Below are 16262 nucleotides of genomic sequence, written 5' to 3' on the forward strand. Positions count from 1 at the left end.
CCAGGCGCCGTATACCAGAGATTTCCTTATATGCCGCTGATTCGTTCGGTAGCCGAGAAAATGCGCCTCAACAACAAATATTTTATTGTTAAATCCAATATTTAGATATTATATACAAGCACGATGGAGACAGCATATCTATCAGAAACAGTAAAATATGTAAATGTACAATAAACGCAGATTGAGAGACACAAGGCAGAAGCGGAAGAAAGTAACGGGCATCACCAGACGTCGGCCGCGCTAATAACAGCAACACAGCGACATGACTGGGGGAGATGGCCGAGCGGGGGTTCGAGACTCAACAGGGGGGCATTTTGCGCCAGACGAGTCCGCGGGAGGACAGGCTTTCGGCAGTAAAATAGCACGGAGCCCGCCCCCTGCTGTTGATGCCGTTTATGCGTAGCAGCTATGTGACCGGGTGGGCAGGAACGTAGCACCGTCTCAGCGAACGGAGCACGAAGCACGCTCTAGCCAAACTCCGGGGCGAGGCCGCAATCGAGGGATCCTGGCAGAATGAGATGGGATTGGATTTCGATGCTGCTCGTCACAACATGAACTAAAATATCACGTGGGGCGATATGGACGAAATCAGTTCACAGGCATTTACTTATCAGTGATTTTAATTTTGATCCAAATTTAGTGCCGTTCTTTTTCAATTAATTTCTGAACATGTCATTCCTTGCACATCTACAAAATGATTGAAATCACGCAGCGATGACCAGATGCAAGCCGACAGGAATTCGACAGGCCTATGCGACGCGACGCTGAATGAGTATAACTAGTGTAAATGTAAAATGACCGTGAGCTGCGACACCGGTTTTAATTCAAATATTTGCCGCTGGTATACAGCCCCACCCACAAAATATTGCGCCAATGGCTGACGGTACGGTAGAAGAAAAAGAAGAAAGATGGCAGCAGGTTACAACGGTCCAAGGGATGTTCGGGAGCACGCCGGCCCCGGTACACTGCCCTGTCCGCGCCTACAGTATCACATGTCGCAATGTCGCGTTCCTAGGGGCGCCACGCAGACCGCAGGGCCACTCGCTTCAGCGGCACATCACGATGACGTCACTCTGAACGCCACCGCCGCAGCAGACCCGCGACGCTGCTACACATGTTAATGCTTACTCATCACTCTAAATCAACAAGAACAACATCATACACGCACATCACACGTTCATCCAGGCGGTGTATCGTTCATCCGCTCAACACGCGCAAGACGGCCATTTGGCAACCAAAAATCCAGGTACACATTGCGAACACCGGTCGACAAAGACAGCACGTCACGTGATCTGACACGCCGACGCCGACGACGACGACACATTCGTCGGGAATCCGTCCGACCGCACACAGCGACTAGAAGCAGGCTGACGCCCTGGGGCGCAGCTCCGGCGCCCACCGCGCCCTGTCCTGCCACCCCGGCCGATGGGAGCCAATCAGCGGGCGTCACGGCTGACCGGCAGCCAATCAGCGGGCGGCCCGGCTCACCGGCAGCCAATCAGCGGGCGGCTCGGCCGACCTTGACCGCTCAGCGGACGGCCGCGATGAACAGGGAGCGCGGTCTCGCCGGCGCCGAGGCGCGCTTGGAGCGGTCGCGTCGCTTCTTCCAGGTGCCGATGATGTGCAGCACCATGGCCTTGCAGTCCTTGCAGACGGTCATAAGGACACCTCCGAGGTCGTCCCGGTCGCCTTCCGAAGAGCGCGGCGATTCGAGGTCCTCGGGCCGCGCCAGAGTCCGTGACCGGTACAGACGGGTCCTGTCGGTGACGGCATGTGGTCAGCATGGAACATAGAAGGGAAACCGGCGGGGCTTACAGGCAGGCAGCTAATGAGGCGTTAAAACGAGATAAAAACAACGGAAAGTGTCACCAGCAAAAACACCGCAACAAGACTCAATTTAAGCTATCGCGTAAATTGCGGAAAAGCTCACGTCATAAAAAGGACGGTTTCATTTGGGCAGCCTGGATTTCAGCGCCGCTGCGAAATTTATCGATTTCATATCGTTCAGCGGCGGACCACCAATGGGAACCAGCGGGCACGGGCAGCCGACGCCAGGGCCCAGCCCAGCGTGAGGCGAACCAGCGCCGGAGCTGAGCAGCGTGCTATTCGACCAAGTCAGGTACCGAACGGCCACGATCGCATGAGCGACATCTTTAGTCCGAGTAACGTCCGTTTAGCGTTTTTATTTCTATCATGGAAGTAGCAACACTGTTTGGGCGCGTCTTAATGGTCACCCGTTCCAGTGTAACGTTCATTATTAGTCCATTGATCGACGTTCTGGGCTGAGCCCTAGTCAATCTAGGACGGCCTGTTCCCAGTCTGATCTGCTTTGGTAGCGAGCTGACGGGATCGACCCCAGCCTAATAGATCGTCGTCCGTCACCCGACTCCAGGGCCCCACATCGACCAGCCGACCAAGCCAGCAGTTTGGGGCCTATTTTTAGACCAAAGCTGACGACAGGCGTTATCCTCACCGTTTTAAAATAATCTCTAGGTCTAGAAATAGCACAAACTCAGTTAAGCTTATTACAGAGCACGTTACAGATTTAGCAGAGCCTAAAGACACATACCCCCGGTGCTGATCTGAGTTAGGAGTGTATGCAGATACCACTCGGAGGAGTGTGAACTCACCGTCTGAGTTTGGACTCCACCTGCTGCAGCAGTGGCTGAGGCGGCAGGCTCTGGCACTGCTGCTCAGGACTGTCCCGGGAGTTGGCCGGAGACGTGGGCGAGCCCCCAGAGCCTGCGGCACGACATCAGTCTCAGTCAGGGTACCGCCGGATCACGAGCACAATAACGAGCACATTGGCACCAATGGCACCGCATTATTCTGCTAGAGAACGTGATCAAGTGTTTTGGAGTTATACAAAGCTTGGGCGCGTGATAAGGAAAACCTCTCTGCAGGTATAACTTTAATCCCATTGGTGCCGATTTCCCTGTAGAAAGAAAACATTGCCACACGCTTAATCGCTTCTAAAGCTAACCCAGCTCGAGAGTCAAGGAGTTACAAAGAATGTTGGTCTGAATTGCACATTGAAGTAAATGCATTGTTCAAATGACCATAAAACACAACACTGCTAGCGAATATCCATTCTGCAACGCATGTCTGCCGTTACAGTATTTTCCCCCGATGGCGCGATCATGCGACTTCTATCCCCCTCCCTCCATCAGCGCACGGCTAATGACAGTCGTCTAGCGCCCGCTCTCACCTGAGGAGGTAAAGTTGGGCAGTTCGGGCACCTGTAGTCGCGACAGCAGGGAGCGAGCCTCCTCTTCTTGCGGCGACAGGGACGATGGCGTGAGCGTGTACACCGGAATGCTGGCAAAGTGCTCCGTCGGTATCCGCATCTGGAACGGGGTCAGAGAGGTCAGGGAGGTCAGACGGGGTCACAGAGGTCAAAGAGGCCTGTATATGGAACGGGGTCAGAGAGGTCAGAAAGGTCAGACGGGGTCACAGGGGTCAGGGAGGTCAGACGGGGTCACAGGGGTCAGGGAGGTCAGACGGGGTCACAGGGGTCAGGGAGGTCAGACGGGGTCATAGGGGTCATGGAGGTCAGACGTGGTGCAAGGGTCAGATCGAGGTCATGGAGAAAAGGAGCGAGGTCAGACGGGACGCATGGGTCGGACGAATCACAGGGATTATGAGATTTCTTTTTTGCGTCTACTGACATCGTAAAAAGGTTAAAGATATCCTATCGTATAACGAAACAAATAATTCTCGAGACATGAAGCGAGACGGCACTTATTTTGTTTGTTAACAACTCATTTACAAATTCATTTACCTATCTTATTGGCAAATCATTTTTGATCATCGAAAGCAATCAAATATCATCAAAGGTAATCAATCGCATGACACACATCACTTTCTCTTTCCGATTGTTTCAATGGCGCATTGTGTGACGACTAACGACGAATGGGGTCATCAACGTAAAAACAATGCACTTCAGTCCATCTGCTGAATGACCCTGATTCGAACCAAATAGCTCGCATAAAGCTCGTTAGGTATTTGTGACGTCCATGAGACCGAGAAAGCATGAGATAGAGATAATATTGGTACCGGGCGAATAATCCATGCGAACGAGGATTTATCACAAAACCCGTATAAAAAACAGCAGCCGACAGGCTGTTCAGCGTTCGTTCAGCCTTCCCCGTCACAAAGTGTGATCGCTTTTCGCTATCATGTCTCCGTGACTAACCTTTGCGCAGCACTTGGCGCACACAACCCGCTGGCAGAGCCGGCAGTTGTTGCCCTTGGCGCCGAAGAAGGAGAAGCGCGTCTTCATGCAGAGGAAGCAGAGCTTGCCTCGCGCCACGTCCTCCTTGATGTGACACTCGACCGGCAGGGAGTCCAGCTCGGCCTTGGTGAGGACCGAGCGGATGTGGACCACCTCGTCCAGCGTCAGCGAGAGACAGTCCATGTCGCTCCACTGAGACTGGAAACGGGGACATAGAGACGGCGTCAGAATAGAGACAGACGGTCCATGCCGCTCCACTGGGACTGAAAACGGGGACATGGAGACGGCGTCAGAATAGAGACAGAGACAGGCAGTCCATGTCGCCCCATTGATATTGAAAGCAGCCATAAATCGACAACGGAAGCACCCATAATACGACAGTCTGACTTATTTCTAGGTAAATCCTTAAGTACAAGTGGCATATTAAAGTGACAGACTAAGAAGTACTTATCATATTCCTCCACCCGTGTTAACCTTTCCGCGGCGCGTTTGTCTGACTTACCGAGGCGAGGAACTGTCTCTGTAGCTCCGAGGCCACATGACTGCCGGGCTGGTGCGGCAGCGGCGTCTCCTCGCTGCCCGAGCTACGGTCCGACAGTGCCGAGCCCGGCCGGGAGCGAGACATGGGCGGCTCGCACAGCGTGTGCCGCCGGTCAGACTTGAAACTAACCCGCTGCGTCGCCAGGTCCAGCGCCACTGTGGACGGCAGGGCGTTAGTGACGTCATGAGGGAGGCTGGGCGTCAGTGACGTCAGTAGGGAATAAATATTAGCATAAGGCGTGCTATTTCACTAGATAGCTTAGCGTTATTCAAATGGAATAAATGCGGTGAGTGATGAAGAAACATCGAAACACTGCAACGATGATCAAATGTAATGAAGAAGTGATCTACTATGATGCATGGTGCCGCAAACAGACGATAAGAATTCAACCGAAATAGAGCAGCCATTAACCACGATTAGCCCGCCGGCGACACTAGAGGTCATCAGCAACTGTGTCTCTGTCACAACTCAGCGGTGACCCCTGCCCCTGGCATGTCGCCGCGACATTGGACTGGGTTACGACCGGGCTGGGGCCGTCAGTTTATGACTCAGTCCGTCGCCCTTCATTGGCCCGCCGGGTCGCGCGCTACGTCACCCCGGTTCGGGCGGTCGGCTTTCTGAGCAGGTGGTGAGTGGTGACCTTACGAGATGGCGACTTTTTCAGAGGCCCAGAGTCGGCACATTGCACAATGCAAAGGGCTGCGCCCGTGATCGGTCGGGAGGGACTTAAATTGCTAATGAACGGGCACCAAGTCGCTTCCCACCGATCTGCAGACCATTATCATACGCATGCACAAGAAATGGCTACAAAAGGAAAGAATATGGTGTCATGATCCAAAAAGCAATGCTGGCAATGTATTCATTCGCAGAAAAAAATCAAAATCACCGCGCACCACAATGGTTCAAATATAGGCATTCCAGACATGCGTCTATACCTACTTTAAACCGACCAACGACAAGATAATTAATCTATTGAGTACGCATATATTCAAATGACCGAGCATTTGCAAAATAAGTGCATGAATGTAGGTAGCTATTTTGAACGACGAATTTTACGTCATGCTGGGTGATCTCCATCGGTAAGGGTAATTGTGGAAAGAGGAGACAAATGCTTATTACATCCAGCTCGCAATGTTGTGCGCGGTGTGCCTCATGGCTCAAAATAACGCATGCATTCGGGTTGCACAAAAAAAATGTCTAGACTAACCGTGCCACAAAAAGTGCGAAAGAGGTACTGGAATGTTCATGGCAGCATCCCCACTTACCAATTTCTTGGTCGTACTCAGCTAAGGGGGAGAAAATGACTTAAGTTCTAAACCGAACCAAGTGTTCCAAACCAGGGTAAATGGCCATAGCGGGAGCATGCGAAAGAGAATGGCAGACTTATCCCGTCGTTTTATATGCTAATAAATGACAGACATTGCGTTTTCCCCCAAGACTCATCTTCTACGGGAAGATGCAGTTTCGATAAGTGCCAAGTGGGGGAGGGGATAAACAACCATCTACCATTTATCGATACAAATTACCCTGCCTATCAGCCATCCAGGTATCCAGTGTTCGACGCAAAATTACTCGGCTCCGTCTAACAGATGCTGGATTCGTTTTCACCGAACCATCGTAGAACAGACTCGAGAGAAAGTAAGCCCGTGGTCTACTCCTGTCATAGCGCCCATACCAACAACAGAAGGTATGGAAGATACAAACAACAGCTGCTCCCAAATTCCGCCCAGCGGCCATCCCACACACCGCAGGCATGCTATGCCTTTTCCTTTCGTTTTCCCTTTTCATAACCGATTAATGGTACCTAACGTTTGAAACAGAAATAAAGAGGACGGCTGGAATGATGCAGCTGGGCTCCAGAGGAAAACGGGAAGAGATGGTTTACCGTTTAAACATCGCAATAAAACTCGAACGTTTATCTAGCAGCTCCTGCACTTAACCCGAAAATTAGTATAGCTAGGGACATTCTGATTTCATTCTGAACTATTAATCTGGTTCAAGACGTCGTCCGCCACCCGTCGCCTGTTCCCACGTACAGTCGTACACATATGGCCGATAAGGCACCCGATCCCCACAGAGCCCTTCTTCCCGACACTCACTGTTGTGTTGCCAGTGTGACGGCGTGCCGCCGATGCCGGAGCCGATGCCGGAGCCGGAGCCGGAGCCGGTGCCGGTGCCGCCCGTCCTGTACCCCAGGCCCAGACCGTCCCGGGGCGCCGGCTCCGGGCAGTAGGGCGTGGCAGGCGTCTCCGGAAAGTCGGGATCGTCATCGTCGTCGTCCTGGCAACGGCAGTGACGTCAAACGCCAACCCATCCACGGCCGCCGATTGGCTGGCAAGGGCAGCTGTGCGGAGTGTGATTGGGCGACTCTATTTTGGGAAAATGGGCGTTCCCTTTCCAAATGGAAAGAAACCTAATTTGACTTTATATCAGGGGATATGTCAATGAGATGAGATATGCCAACAGCAGATTGGTTGGCTGAATAAGTAACGCAATGAGCAGCGAAATGAAATACCACTGGATGGAGGCACCTGCTCTGGCATTCACAGGTCACGGGAGACGCAATTCCATTCTCCTGAGGTCAAATAAGTTCCGTGCTGTGCCAACTGCCAATGGAATCTCCCCAATCCGATATACCTACATTTCAGGCTTTGATACCAGCCCTGCAATCCCTGCATTGAATTTATTGAGGATATGCAAAACATCCACGAAGCTACCGCCTACCGGACACCTAATATGCGCAATACCTTTAACGCTTGATCAAATCAACACAAGGATCACCGTCCTAATCCAGAAAAGCTCGCCCATTTTCTGTTGACTTACGAATGTGGTGGAGCAGGGGACGGCTAGAGACGGGTCAGCCTTGATGAGTCGCCGGCCGGACTGGGGCGCTGCCGCCGGAGGGTCGTCCTTCACCGTCCCCACCGGCACACCGGACACTGCGGAGGACAGAGAGAGGCAATGGTGAGACAACGGAAGACAACGGGAGAGCGGTGAGACAACGGAGGACAACGGGAGACAATAGTTAGTCAACTGATAAAATACAGAGGTATCGGAGATGTGTCACATTTTATTTTACGTAAAGCGTCGACTGATTGCCTACAGCTCAACTCGTTAGGGGAGAGCGGGGAGAGTTGTATCATGTCCAAGTTGTATCAGGGCGAATTGTGCCAAACTTATCCAATAGATGGTGCTCGTGACACGACCAGCCGACGAGGTTTTCCGGGCGCCATCTTTCCCTGTTCTGTCGTGTGGCTGGGTGGACGCGTCTCGAGGTGAGAGCCGATTTCATGTTTTTTTAATGTCATTCTAAAAGAATAAGTTGCAAGAAAATGTGTGTTTTGGGCATTTAGATGTGCACGAATTTGAAAGATCTCCGTAGCGGTGGTGAGGGTAGGTTCTAAGGCTGCGTAAGTGAAAATGGATTTATCCAGCTGTCCGCTGTTTTTGAGCACGAGGATGTTTTTCCAAGATGGCGGCGAGGTACATGTTGTATCAGAGCCGGGTGGGGTATGTTGTAACATGTATATATGTATGTATGTATGGGCATGTCGCTTTTGATCGCGAAAGCTAAGCCCTGGCTCGCGTTTGTAGGTAGCTAGTCAATACTCATTCCATTTCGGCACAATGTGTTGGCTTCTTCGCTCTTAACGGGCCACTTTTGCGTCTAGTGTGTTGACGTTTTGTTCGTTTGTTCGGTAAATTGCATTTCGTTTACCGAGCAATTTAGTGTAACAGTATTCCCGACAAGACCGCCATATGCCGCATTGCAACGCCATGCCTTAAATTGCATTGCCGCAATCCGTTTAAGCACAACAGACGTGCCTTCGGGTGGCGTCATTTTAGAGCCCGTCTGTCAGGTGCAGGCCGGGTCAGCCGGGGGCTGACTGCACCGCACCTGCCGCCGACATAACGCCAGAACGCAGCACGGGTCAGGGGAGAGGGTGTGGGTGCCATGAGGCGACCTGATCTGAGGGCTCGGTGAAGACACCCTCGTAACCATGGCGGACATGGGATGCGCCTCGCTTGGAGATTGAGGTTGGGAAACGAAACGAGCTCTTGGTAAATAGTAATGTTTCATTGTGACATGCACTGGTACGATCTTGCTGCTGGGGTGTGGGTAAGTTGGGGTATAAATAAAGGCCGTTCCAAAGGGCGTCTTAGGGTGACTGGAGGATTCCACTATCATGGCACGCAGCTGAGATCCGGCCTGATTTCCTAACCCAAGTCGTCCCCGTAAACAAATTAATTCAAATGGATTTCGGAATACCCACAGCTCGGTGATGTTACGCAACTATCGAAACGTCATTTCATTGCGTGTCGAAGAGATGAGACCTTCAATTCATTACGCTGATGGCATTACAGTGTTCGTCCCCCACGTCAGCACACGTCTCCAAAGGGACTTCATTGGCCCCCGAAGCCGTGAAGTCGATACCCTTGCCCCTCACCGTTCTAAAACCGTCCTCATCGTGACGGGCACAGCTCCCGAAGGTGTCAACTGCAGTCTAGGCACCACTTTCATCACCGTACCGGGCCGTTACCATTAGCCCCGGGGGGCGTGGGGCACGCTCAGGGGGCACGACCTCAGTGGCGTTGGGTCACCCCGCTCCCGACCACGCCCGGTCCCCGAGGTGACCTGTGACCTCGGATGACCCGAGGTCATCAGTACCGTGCCCTATACGACGGCGGACGGTGGCGAAACACTCGTATCGCCCCACCGCGCCGCGCCGCGCCCGTCGCCCGGCCATTCGCCGAGCTGACGGTTTTACACGGTGACCCGATCATTTATCGAACTTTGGGTATTACACGATGACCCAACCATTTGCCGAACTGCGGGTATACACGGCCGGCGATGACCCGTTTCGGCCGGCGGGGTCATTCCATTTGCTGTGCATAAACGGGGCGTGTTCGAGGCGGCCGGTATCGACAAACTCCAGCACAATACGCTGCTGACGATCGCCTATTGGGCCGAATGCTGATATCCGTGCCGTGTATGCGGCCACACGGCGCTATTGTTTGTCCAGCAGGTCCAATAACCGTGCCAGGCACAGCGCCCTGTTATGATACGGGTCACCGCAGCCCGAGTCGATTGCGGCGCACGGTCAGAGTGCAGGGCGTCAGGAATGTGGTTCTGCGACACCTGAGCGAGCGTCATTTCAGCGAACGACATTTGAGCGAAGCCTTTTCAGCGATTATCAATTTAAGCGATTGACTTTTTCAGCGATTGTCAAGTCGGCGAATTCAATCACAGCGATTATCAACTTAAGCGAGGACCAGAATCAGCGAAACCAGATTGAGCGAATATATGGCGGTCAATGGGGACCAGTTGAGCGAACACAGTTACAGCGAAACCGAACGCGACGGAAGTCAATCATTTGCTACTTTTCGGGAACTTGCCCTTGGAATACCCGCTTGGTATGTGTCATGCTTCAAGCTGCGCGCGGCAAATTTCTTTTATGCTTGGAAACCACAAAAATATCTGGCCTTATTCTGCAACTTTGATCTGGAAATGTGGGACGTGAGAGATAGGACGATTGAAGGAATGCCAAGGACCAATAATAAACTCGAGGGATGGCACAGGGGGATCCAGCCTATGTTTCAGGGACCTTACCCAAATATCTAGAAATTCGTACGGTGCTTGGGGCAAGAACAAATTTTACAACATGGGGAACTGATCCACATTCAAGCGGGGGAATTTCGCGAAAAACAGTACAAGCAATATGAATCTCTGAACAAACGTTTGGTCATCATTATTGGCAAACAGCAGGGGGGGGGGGATGAAATCGAACCACTGTAATTTTTTTAGAAATGTGGCATTAAATTTGGAGCTTAATGTCTGAACTTTGAACGTGACATCCGCCATCCAGTTCCGGATAACCATGAAAAGTTCCGGAAACATTCGTTGTACGAACGCTCGCAAAAGAAAAACGAAAAAATACACCGTTACGGGACGATGAAGTGTTTCGCTGAAATGACAGTCGCTCAAACTGTAGTCGACGAAAAAGATGTCGCTGAAACATAGCTTTCGCTTAAATTGATAATCGCTATATTTGATAATCGCTCAATTTGATATTCGCTAAGTTGCCAGTCGCTGAAAATGGTTCGCTCAAATGACGTTCGCTCAAATGACACTCGCTAAAGTCGCTCGCACCGCAGGAATGTTTCTGCACATTGTTTGAGCGTAAAACTTTTGCAAGCAACTTTCCCGAAGTGCGCAAAACTTTTTACTGCAGTGGATTCAAGGTGAGGATAAAACGGGCCAACACTGTAGTGGGGCCGGGGTCATAGGAGCTCTGCAGACCCGTGAAATGTCGCCTGCTGCAGCTCGCTCCCACGCTAAGTCAAGGCTTCCTGACACCGCTCCACACTCGCACAGCCAAACCACCAAACTGAACAAACGGAGGAAACAGAGCATTCAGTGCATTTGTCTCGCATTCCTGCCGTTCCAAACAGCTGCAGACTATAGTAGTTATAACTTTCCCCATTTCGAAGAGCTCATGCCTCAGTGTTTAACAAGCACGCATGGTTCACCTGACGCAATGTCACAGACCAACCACCTCCCCAGTAACCGTTTCTGTAGGTAACCGGTAACCAGCCGCCACCGACTGGTGTTCGTCGTCGCCACAGTCGTGCCACTACCGTCCACAGCAACGGTAGAAGAAAGTACCCATATGACGCAGAGAAACCCGCCAGCTGGACAGTGTGGGCCCGGCGGCAGCCAGAAATAACGTCACAGCGTGATTGTAATGGGCTAATGGAATTGGTGACCGTCAGTCACCAGAGTTACAGTACCAAACTTAGCGCTGGACAAAGCCATAGTGGCCATTCTTTTCTTAGCCTATACGCTCAACAAGACCCATATCGGCGGCAGTGCATTATTCGCATTAAATTGATCTATATCATGTAACTACGGCGAGGCGATGGTATATGCAATAGCACCGCTTTTGAAAACCGTTTGATGAGGCTTGTCGCTGTCGATAAGCCACATATAGGCTGTCGGTACCGTTCGATGAAGGGACACAGCCGTCGGAGCGCCACCTCGTTACCTGACGGCGCTGCGTGACGGGCCGTTATGGGACGCCGTGACACTTCGTGACGGGCTGCGTGTTCCGAACTGATGGAGCGAGGAGCGAGGGAGGCGGGCGATCGAGCACGAAATGCCTGCCAGACGGGAACAGGAGAGAATACCTCCTACCAGCTTGGGTACCTACCTACTTAAAGAGCCACTCTGAGGTACTTTACATTCAAAAATCCACTTTATTTATGGCCCAAAGGCGTAGACATTACGTCCTGGCTTGTGACCTACAAATAGTAAGCTGTTGCATGCTGATATGGGCGCTTCGACGAATCAACACGAATATCTTGGAGCAAATAAATGCAATGAATAAATGAATGGTGGTTGAATGTAAAGAAAAATATTTTTTATTCATAAATCTGTGTCGCCAGCTACACAGTCAATGCTAACTGCCATTGATGATTTTCAACGGTCTGATTTATTGGATCTACCAAGCTTTTAATAATGATGGAACAAAATTAAATTGTAATAGGTATAAATGACGGCTATTCAGGCTCCAAATATTAAATAATCCACTTAAAACGTAATTCAATAAATGGATCTGGGTCAATATCAACCCGATGGCTTTCGTTTGTTTGTTTGTTTATTAGGGCTTTAGGGCGCGAATAGACAGTTACCAGAGCAAAAACTACAGAAGCGTAGCAAATGCATGCACTAGCAAGAAACCGGTTAATGGCTACTGGCGGTGTGTTGCAATTAGAGAATGGATGCAGCGATCAGCAAAAAGAGGAAACTGGATCGGTTGGACTTATCAATGGATATACGATCTACCATAAGTAGCTACTAATAGAGCAGAGGAAATAGTGCGCAGAATCGTTTTAATCGTCGTTGTAGCCTGCTTGCAAAAATAATTATACCTAGCCTGAAATGGCAGTTTTCATCATACTCGCGCTCTCTTCTTACCTGCTTTTGATTTGAGTTCATTGATGGTATTCTCCTCTTCCACTCTGCGTCTCTCATCAGAGGACACGTCTTCCTCCTCCCCAGCCTCCTCAATATCCTCATCATTGTCACGAACCAGTCCCGAGTCCAGTCCGACCCTGGTCCTCTCCATGCTCCTCCCCTGCTCCTCGGCATCTCCCACCTTGTCCTCAGCCCTCTGCCCCGCCTCCTCTTCCTCCGAGGACAGACTGTCGGGCGTCAGAGGAGGAACGATCGTCCTCTCCAGAACGGCGATGGTCTCGGCGGGGACGACTTCTGAACGAGGGGGTACTGAGCGAGGTGCCGGTCGGGGCGCGGGGCGCGGCGCCGGCCGAGGCGGTTCGCGTGCCTCGACATGTTCGGAGTGATCCGGAGGAACAGAGACGTCTGCCTGCTCGGCGTCGTTACCTCCACCAGCTTCATTGCCGCTTGGCGACTCTTCGACATCCCCTGCGGCAGCGTCGATCTCAGCGAGGCCACCCTCCTCACCTCCCTCCAGGGAGTCCGACTCACTGACAGCCGGGGAGGAAGCTTCCCCGGGCACAGTCACCGTTCCACCTCTGGCAGCGGCATCGTCAGACACAGTCTCTCCCGCATCAGCGTCAAATCCGCTGTGGTCCACCGGCTCCGTCTCGCTGAGATTGAGCACCTGTGTGGGGCCTGAGGCTGGGTCTGCTCCATCGGCGTCTCCCCAGTCAGACTCTGAGCGATCCTCAGAGCGGTCCTCAGAGCGGTCATCTTCATCCGACCCTTCAATGCCGTCTCGCCCCGGCGTCACGCTGGCCGATTTGTCTCGCTCGCTAAGCTGGGAGTCGTCCTGCTCCAACTGTACATCATCGAGCAGCGAACCTTCCTCGGCAGCCGTCTCAGGATCGTCACGAGCTGTCACCGCTGGGTCATCGTCGTCAGAGGCTTCTAGGTCGTCGTTAGACGCTCCCAGTGGCTCCTCAGAAGGGTCCCGGTCCTCCTGACTCGGCTCGCGGTCGTCGCTCCCCAGAGAGGCGTCGTCTCCGAACCCTGAGCCGCCCGACTCGTCCGAGCCGAGACTGTCCGGAGGGGTTGACGGTATCGGCTCTCTCTGGTCGATAGCAGCGGTCTCAGCGACTGCAGTGCCAGCCGATGTCTCCATGTCTCGCTCCAGTGAGTGCCGTGAAAATGTCACTTTGGGCCACACAAGAGAAACTCACAGATGTCTACTGAGTCTGAGAGTGACGTCGCTGATTCAATTGTTCGCAACGCTCCAGTAGTCGGTACAAGAGAAGCACAGCTTGACACCAATGTTCGTTTCGATGCAAGCGCGTAGGAAGGGTGCCCAACGCTTGCACACAGTTCGATCCTGACCCGTATACTACTCGCTCAGGGCTGTCAATACCGTTCCACCAGGGCAGCGAAAGGGTCAGAGGTCGGCCGCAGCCGAAGCGCGTCACGTCACCAACCCGACTATCAGTCACGTCCCACAAAGTTTGCACGGAAGGAGACAGACTGACTGTGTCCCCTCTTTGGTGATAGTTAATGCGACACGTCAAATTGACGCCTCGTTTGAGCAATTCTGTCACCTTCGACGAAGGCAGCCTCAATCACGGCTGGTATACGGTCAAATCTTCCTTCCGGATGGTACGATTGTCAATGGGCCACTTCATAACTCGCTGAGACGCCGAGTCTTCACGACATCACGGCGCACACCGACCACCCTCGCGCAGCACTCTGGGCTGTGTCACCTGGGCCGCCGACGGCGCCCGTCTGGCGGTCGACCGGTCGGTTCAGCGCCGCCGCCGCGCCGACCGGCACTTTCTCGCTTGGCGGCGGCGCGCAGGGCTCGGGCCGTGACGCCACCACCGAGGTGGGGAGGGGCAGGAGGGGTGGGAAGGTCAGGTCAGCCCAGATGAGCGCGCCAACGGGTCAGGGCAGGGTTGGGGAGGAAAGGTGTGAGAAAAGAGATCACAAGATGAGAGGGTTAGGTCAGGATAACCGCACGCCAACCACAGAGCCAAAGCGGGGGTGGAGTGTGAGAAAAGTTCCCACCAGGCTCTGAAGTGTTCTCAGCAGATGCGACTGAAGCGAAAGGTCAACGAAGCGCCGTTTTGTGAACCAATCTGTCGGAGTGGCAGCAAGGTCCGTGTCGAGGCAATGTCGTGACACCACTGCGACAAACCAACCGAGAGGCTACATGGAATGCCAATCTCACCGCGGGCCTGCTTTCCAATTGGCACGGTCCAAACACTGTCTTGTCGCGGCTCACTGAAGCCGAACGGTGTACCTCAGTTGAACCCGGTTCCTCTCAGCCCGACCTGGCTCTCAGAGCTGAGCTCTCAGGCCGTGGGCTCAGCACGGAACTGGGACGGTAATATGTCAGCGGCCGAGGCGCGGCGCAGGCTGCATGGCAATGGGTCAGAGGCTGCACGGCGCTGATGGTACAGAGAAATTACTCTCCGCCGGCGGCGGTGGTCGGCCGTTCATCGAGCACCAACAGCGGCACAGCGGGCGAGAGGTGACCAAGAGCGTCGCCCGCCAGCCGGCCAGGCTGACTTGCAGAATGGTGCAACGGCACCCGGAGTTCGTTACAATTATACCCAGTGCACGAACAAGGTATAATGTATCTGGAGCACCGCTTCGACGCGTCCTTGAGATTCCAATCGGAGGGCGTGGCCACCACTTCAGCTCCGGCACATGAAAAGCCACCGTTGATGTAGTACCAGTTTACCGATTGCGCCAGACCTCTAAAAACTCCCTCTCTGGGTGTCTAATTAGTCGTCGATTTTTCCACCGAAATGAGCTGTCGAAGCCATGCGGCGACGATGGGCGATCAGTTACCGGAAATTACCGGCGGACGCTGGTAATGGTAATTACCGACACAGTGGCAGCGGGGGAGAGCAGCACGGTATCTCGTTAGCGTGCCCGGCTATCAGTCCTAGCTGATATTGGAGAGTCTCGAAGAAGCAGCGGCAGCCGCCCTACACACAAACATGGAACAGTCTCCCGCCTGCCTGATCTTCACTCCTCTGCTCTCCGGTGTCAGGGTCCTTTCCGGCCGTCCTTTTCAAGTTCACGGTCGTCCTCCGTCCTCGCTGGAGGCTGACCCCCTTCACGCACGCCCTCAGTCAAGGTCACATCCACAACAAACTCACGCCAGCCGGGTCACTCACGATTTCCACGCTCTCGTCATAGCTCCACAACTCTACCACTACCACCCAATTCACCGCAATCCAGGCGACTCCTCACTTATGTAGTTTCATACTTTCTTTAGGATCTTCCGAACAAGCCACCCACACGGTGTTTTGGAGCAGCCGCGCACAGTAATCGTCCCCGGACCGCCCACGTTGCGTCCCACGCCGTCTGGCCCCGCCACCACCGCGCCGCCGCCGCTGCCGTCGGGATCGATGGAGACCGTCGGCGTCGACCCTGACCGGCGACCGACGCGCCATGGCCCGGTATTGACCCGGCGGCCGGCGGCGGAGACGATTCTCTGCCGCAGACGGCCCGGCGCCCACCGC

At 53.3% G+C, this 16262-nt stretch overlaps 1 protein-coding gene across 6 annotated transcripts in view; it reads right to left on the minus strand.

Annotated features, from left to right (window-relative positions):
• Positions 1–67: 67 nt before the first annotated feature.
• LOC122381004 (protein spire-like) overlaps positions 68–16262 on the minus strand; it is a 99972-nt gene continuing 83777 nt past the window's right edge. For 2 of the 6 annotated variants that reach the window (XM_043364664.1, XM_043364662.1), the window contains 8 exons: positions 7599–7714; positions 6875–7055; positions 6041–6061; positions 4737–4930; positions 4196–4432; positions 3209–3347; positions 2631–2742; positions 68–1757 (listed from right to left, as the gene is read on the minus strand). In XM_043364664.1, coding sequence (XP_043220599.1) covers positions 1529–1757; positions 2631–2742; positions 3209–3347; positions 4196–4432; positions 4737–4930; positions 6041–6061; positions 6875–7055; positions 7599–7714 — 1229 coding nt within the window. In that variant the 3' untranslated portion in view covers positions 68–1528. Of the gene's footprint in view, positions 1758–2630; positions 2743–3208; positions 3348–4195; positions 4433–4736; positions 4931–6040; positions 6062–6874; positions 7056–7598; positions 7715–12753; positions 14509–16262 lie in introns of those variants that run through there. The other 4 variants (XM_043364667.1, XM_043364663.1, XM_043364665.1 and 1 more) reach the window with 3 other exon arrangements.

This window comes from Amphibalanus amphitrite, unplaced genomic scaffold, assembly GCF_019059575.1.
Source record: "Amphibalanus amphitrite isolate SeventyFive unplaced genomic scaffold, NRLGWU_Aamphi_draft 000111F_arrow, whole genome shotgun sequence".
Lineage (NCBI taxonomy): Eukaryota > Metazoa > Arthropoda > Thecostraca > Balanomorpha > Balanidae > Amphibalanus > Amphibalanus amphitrite.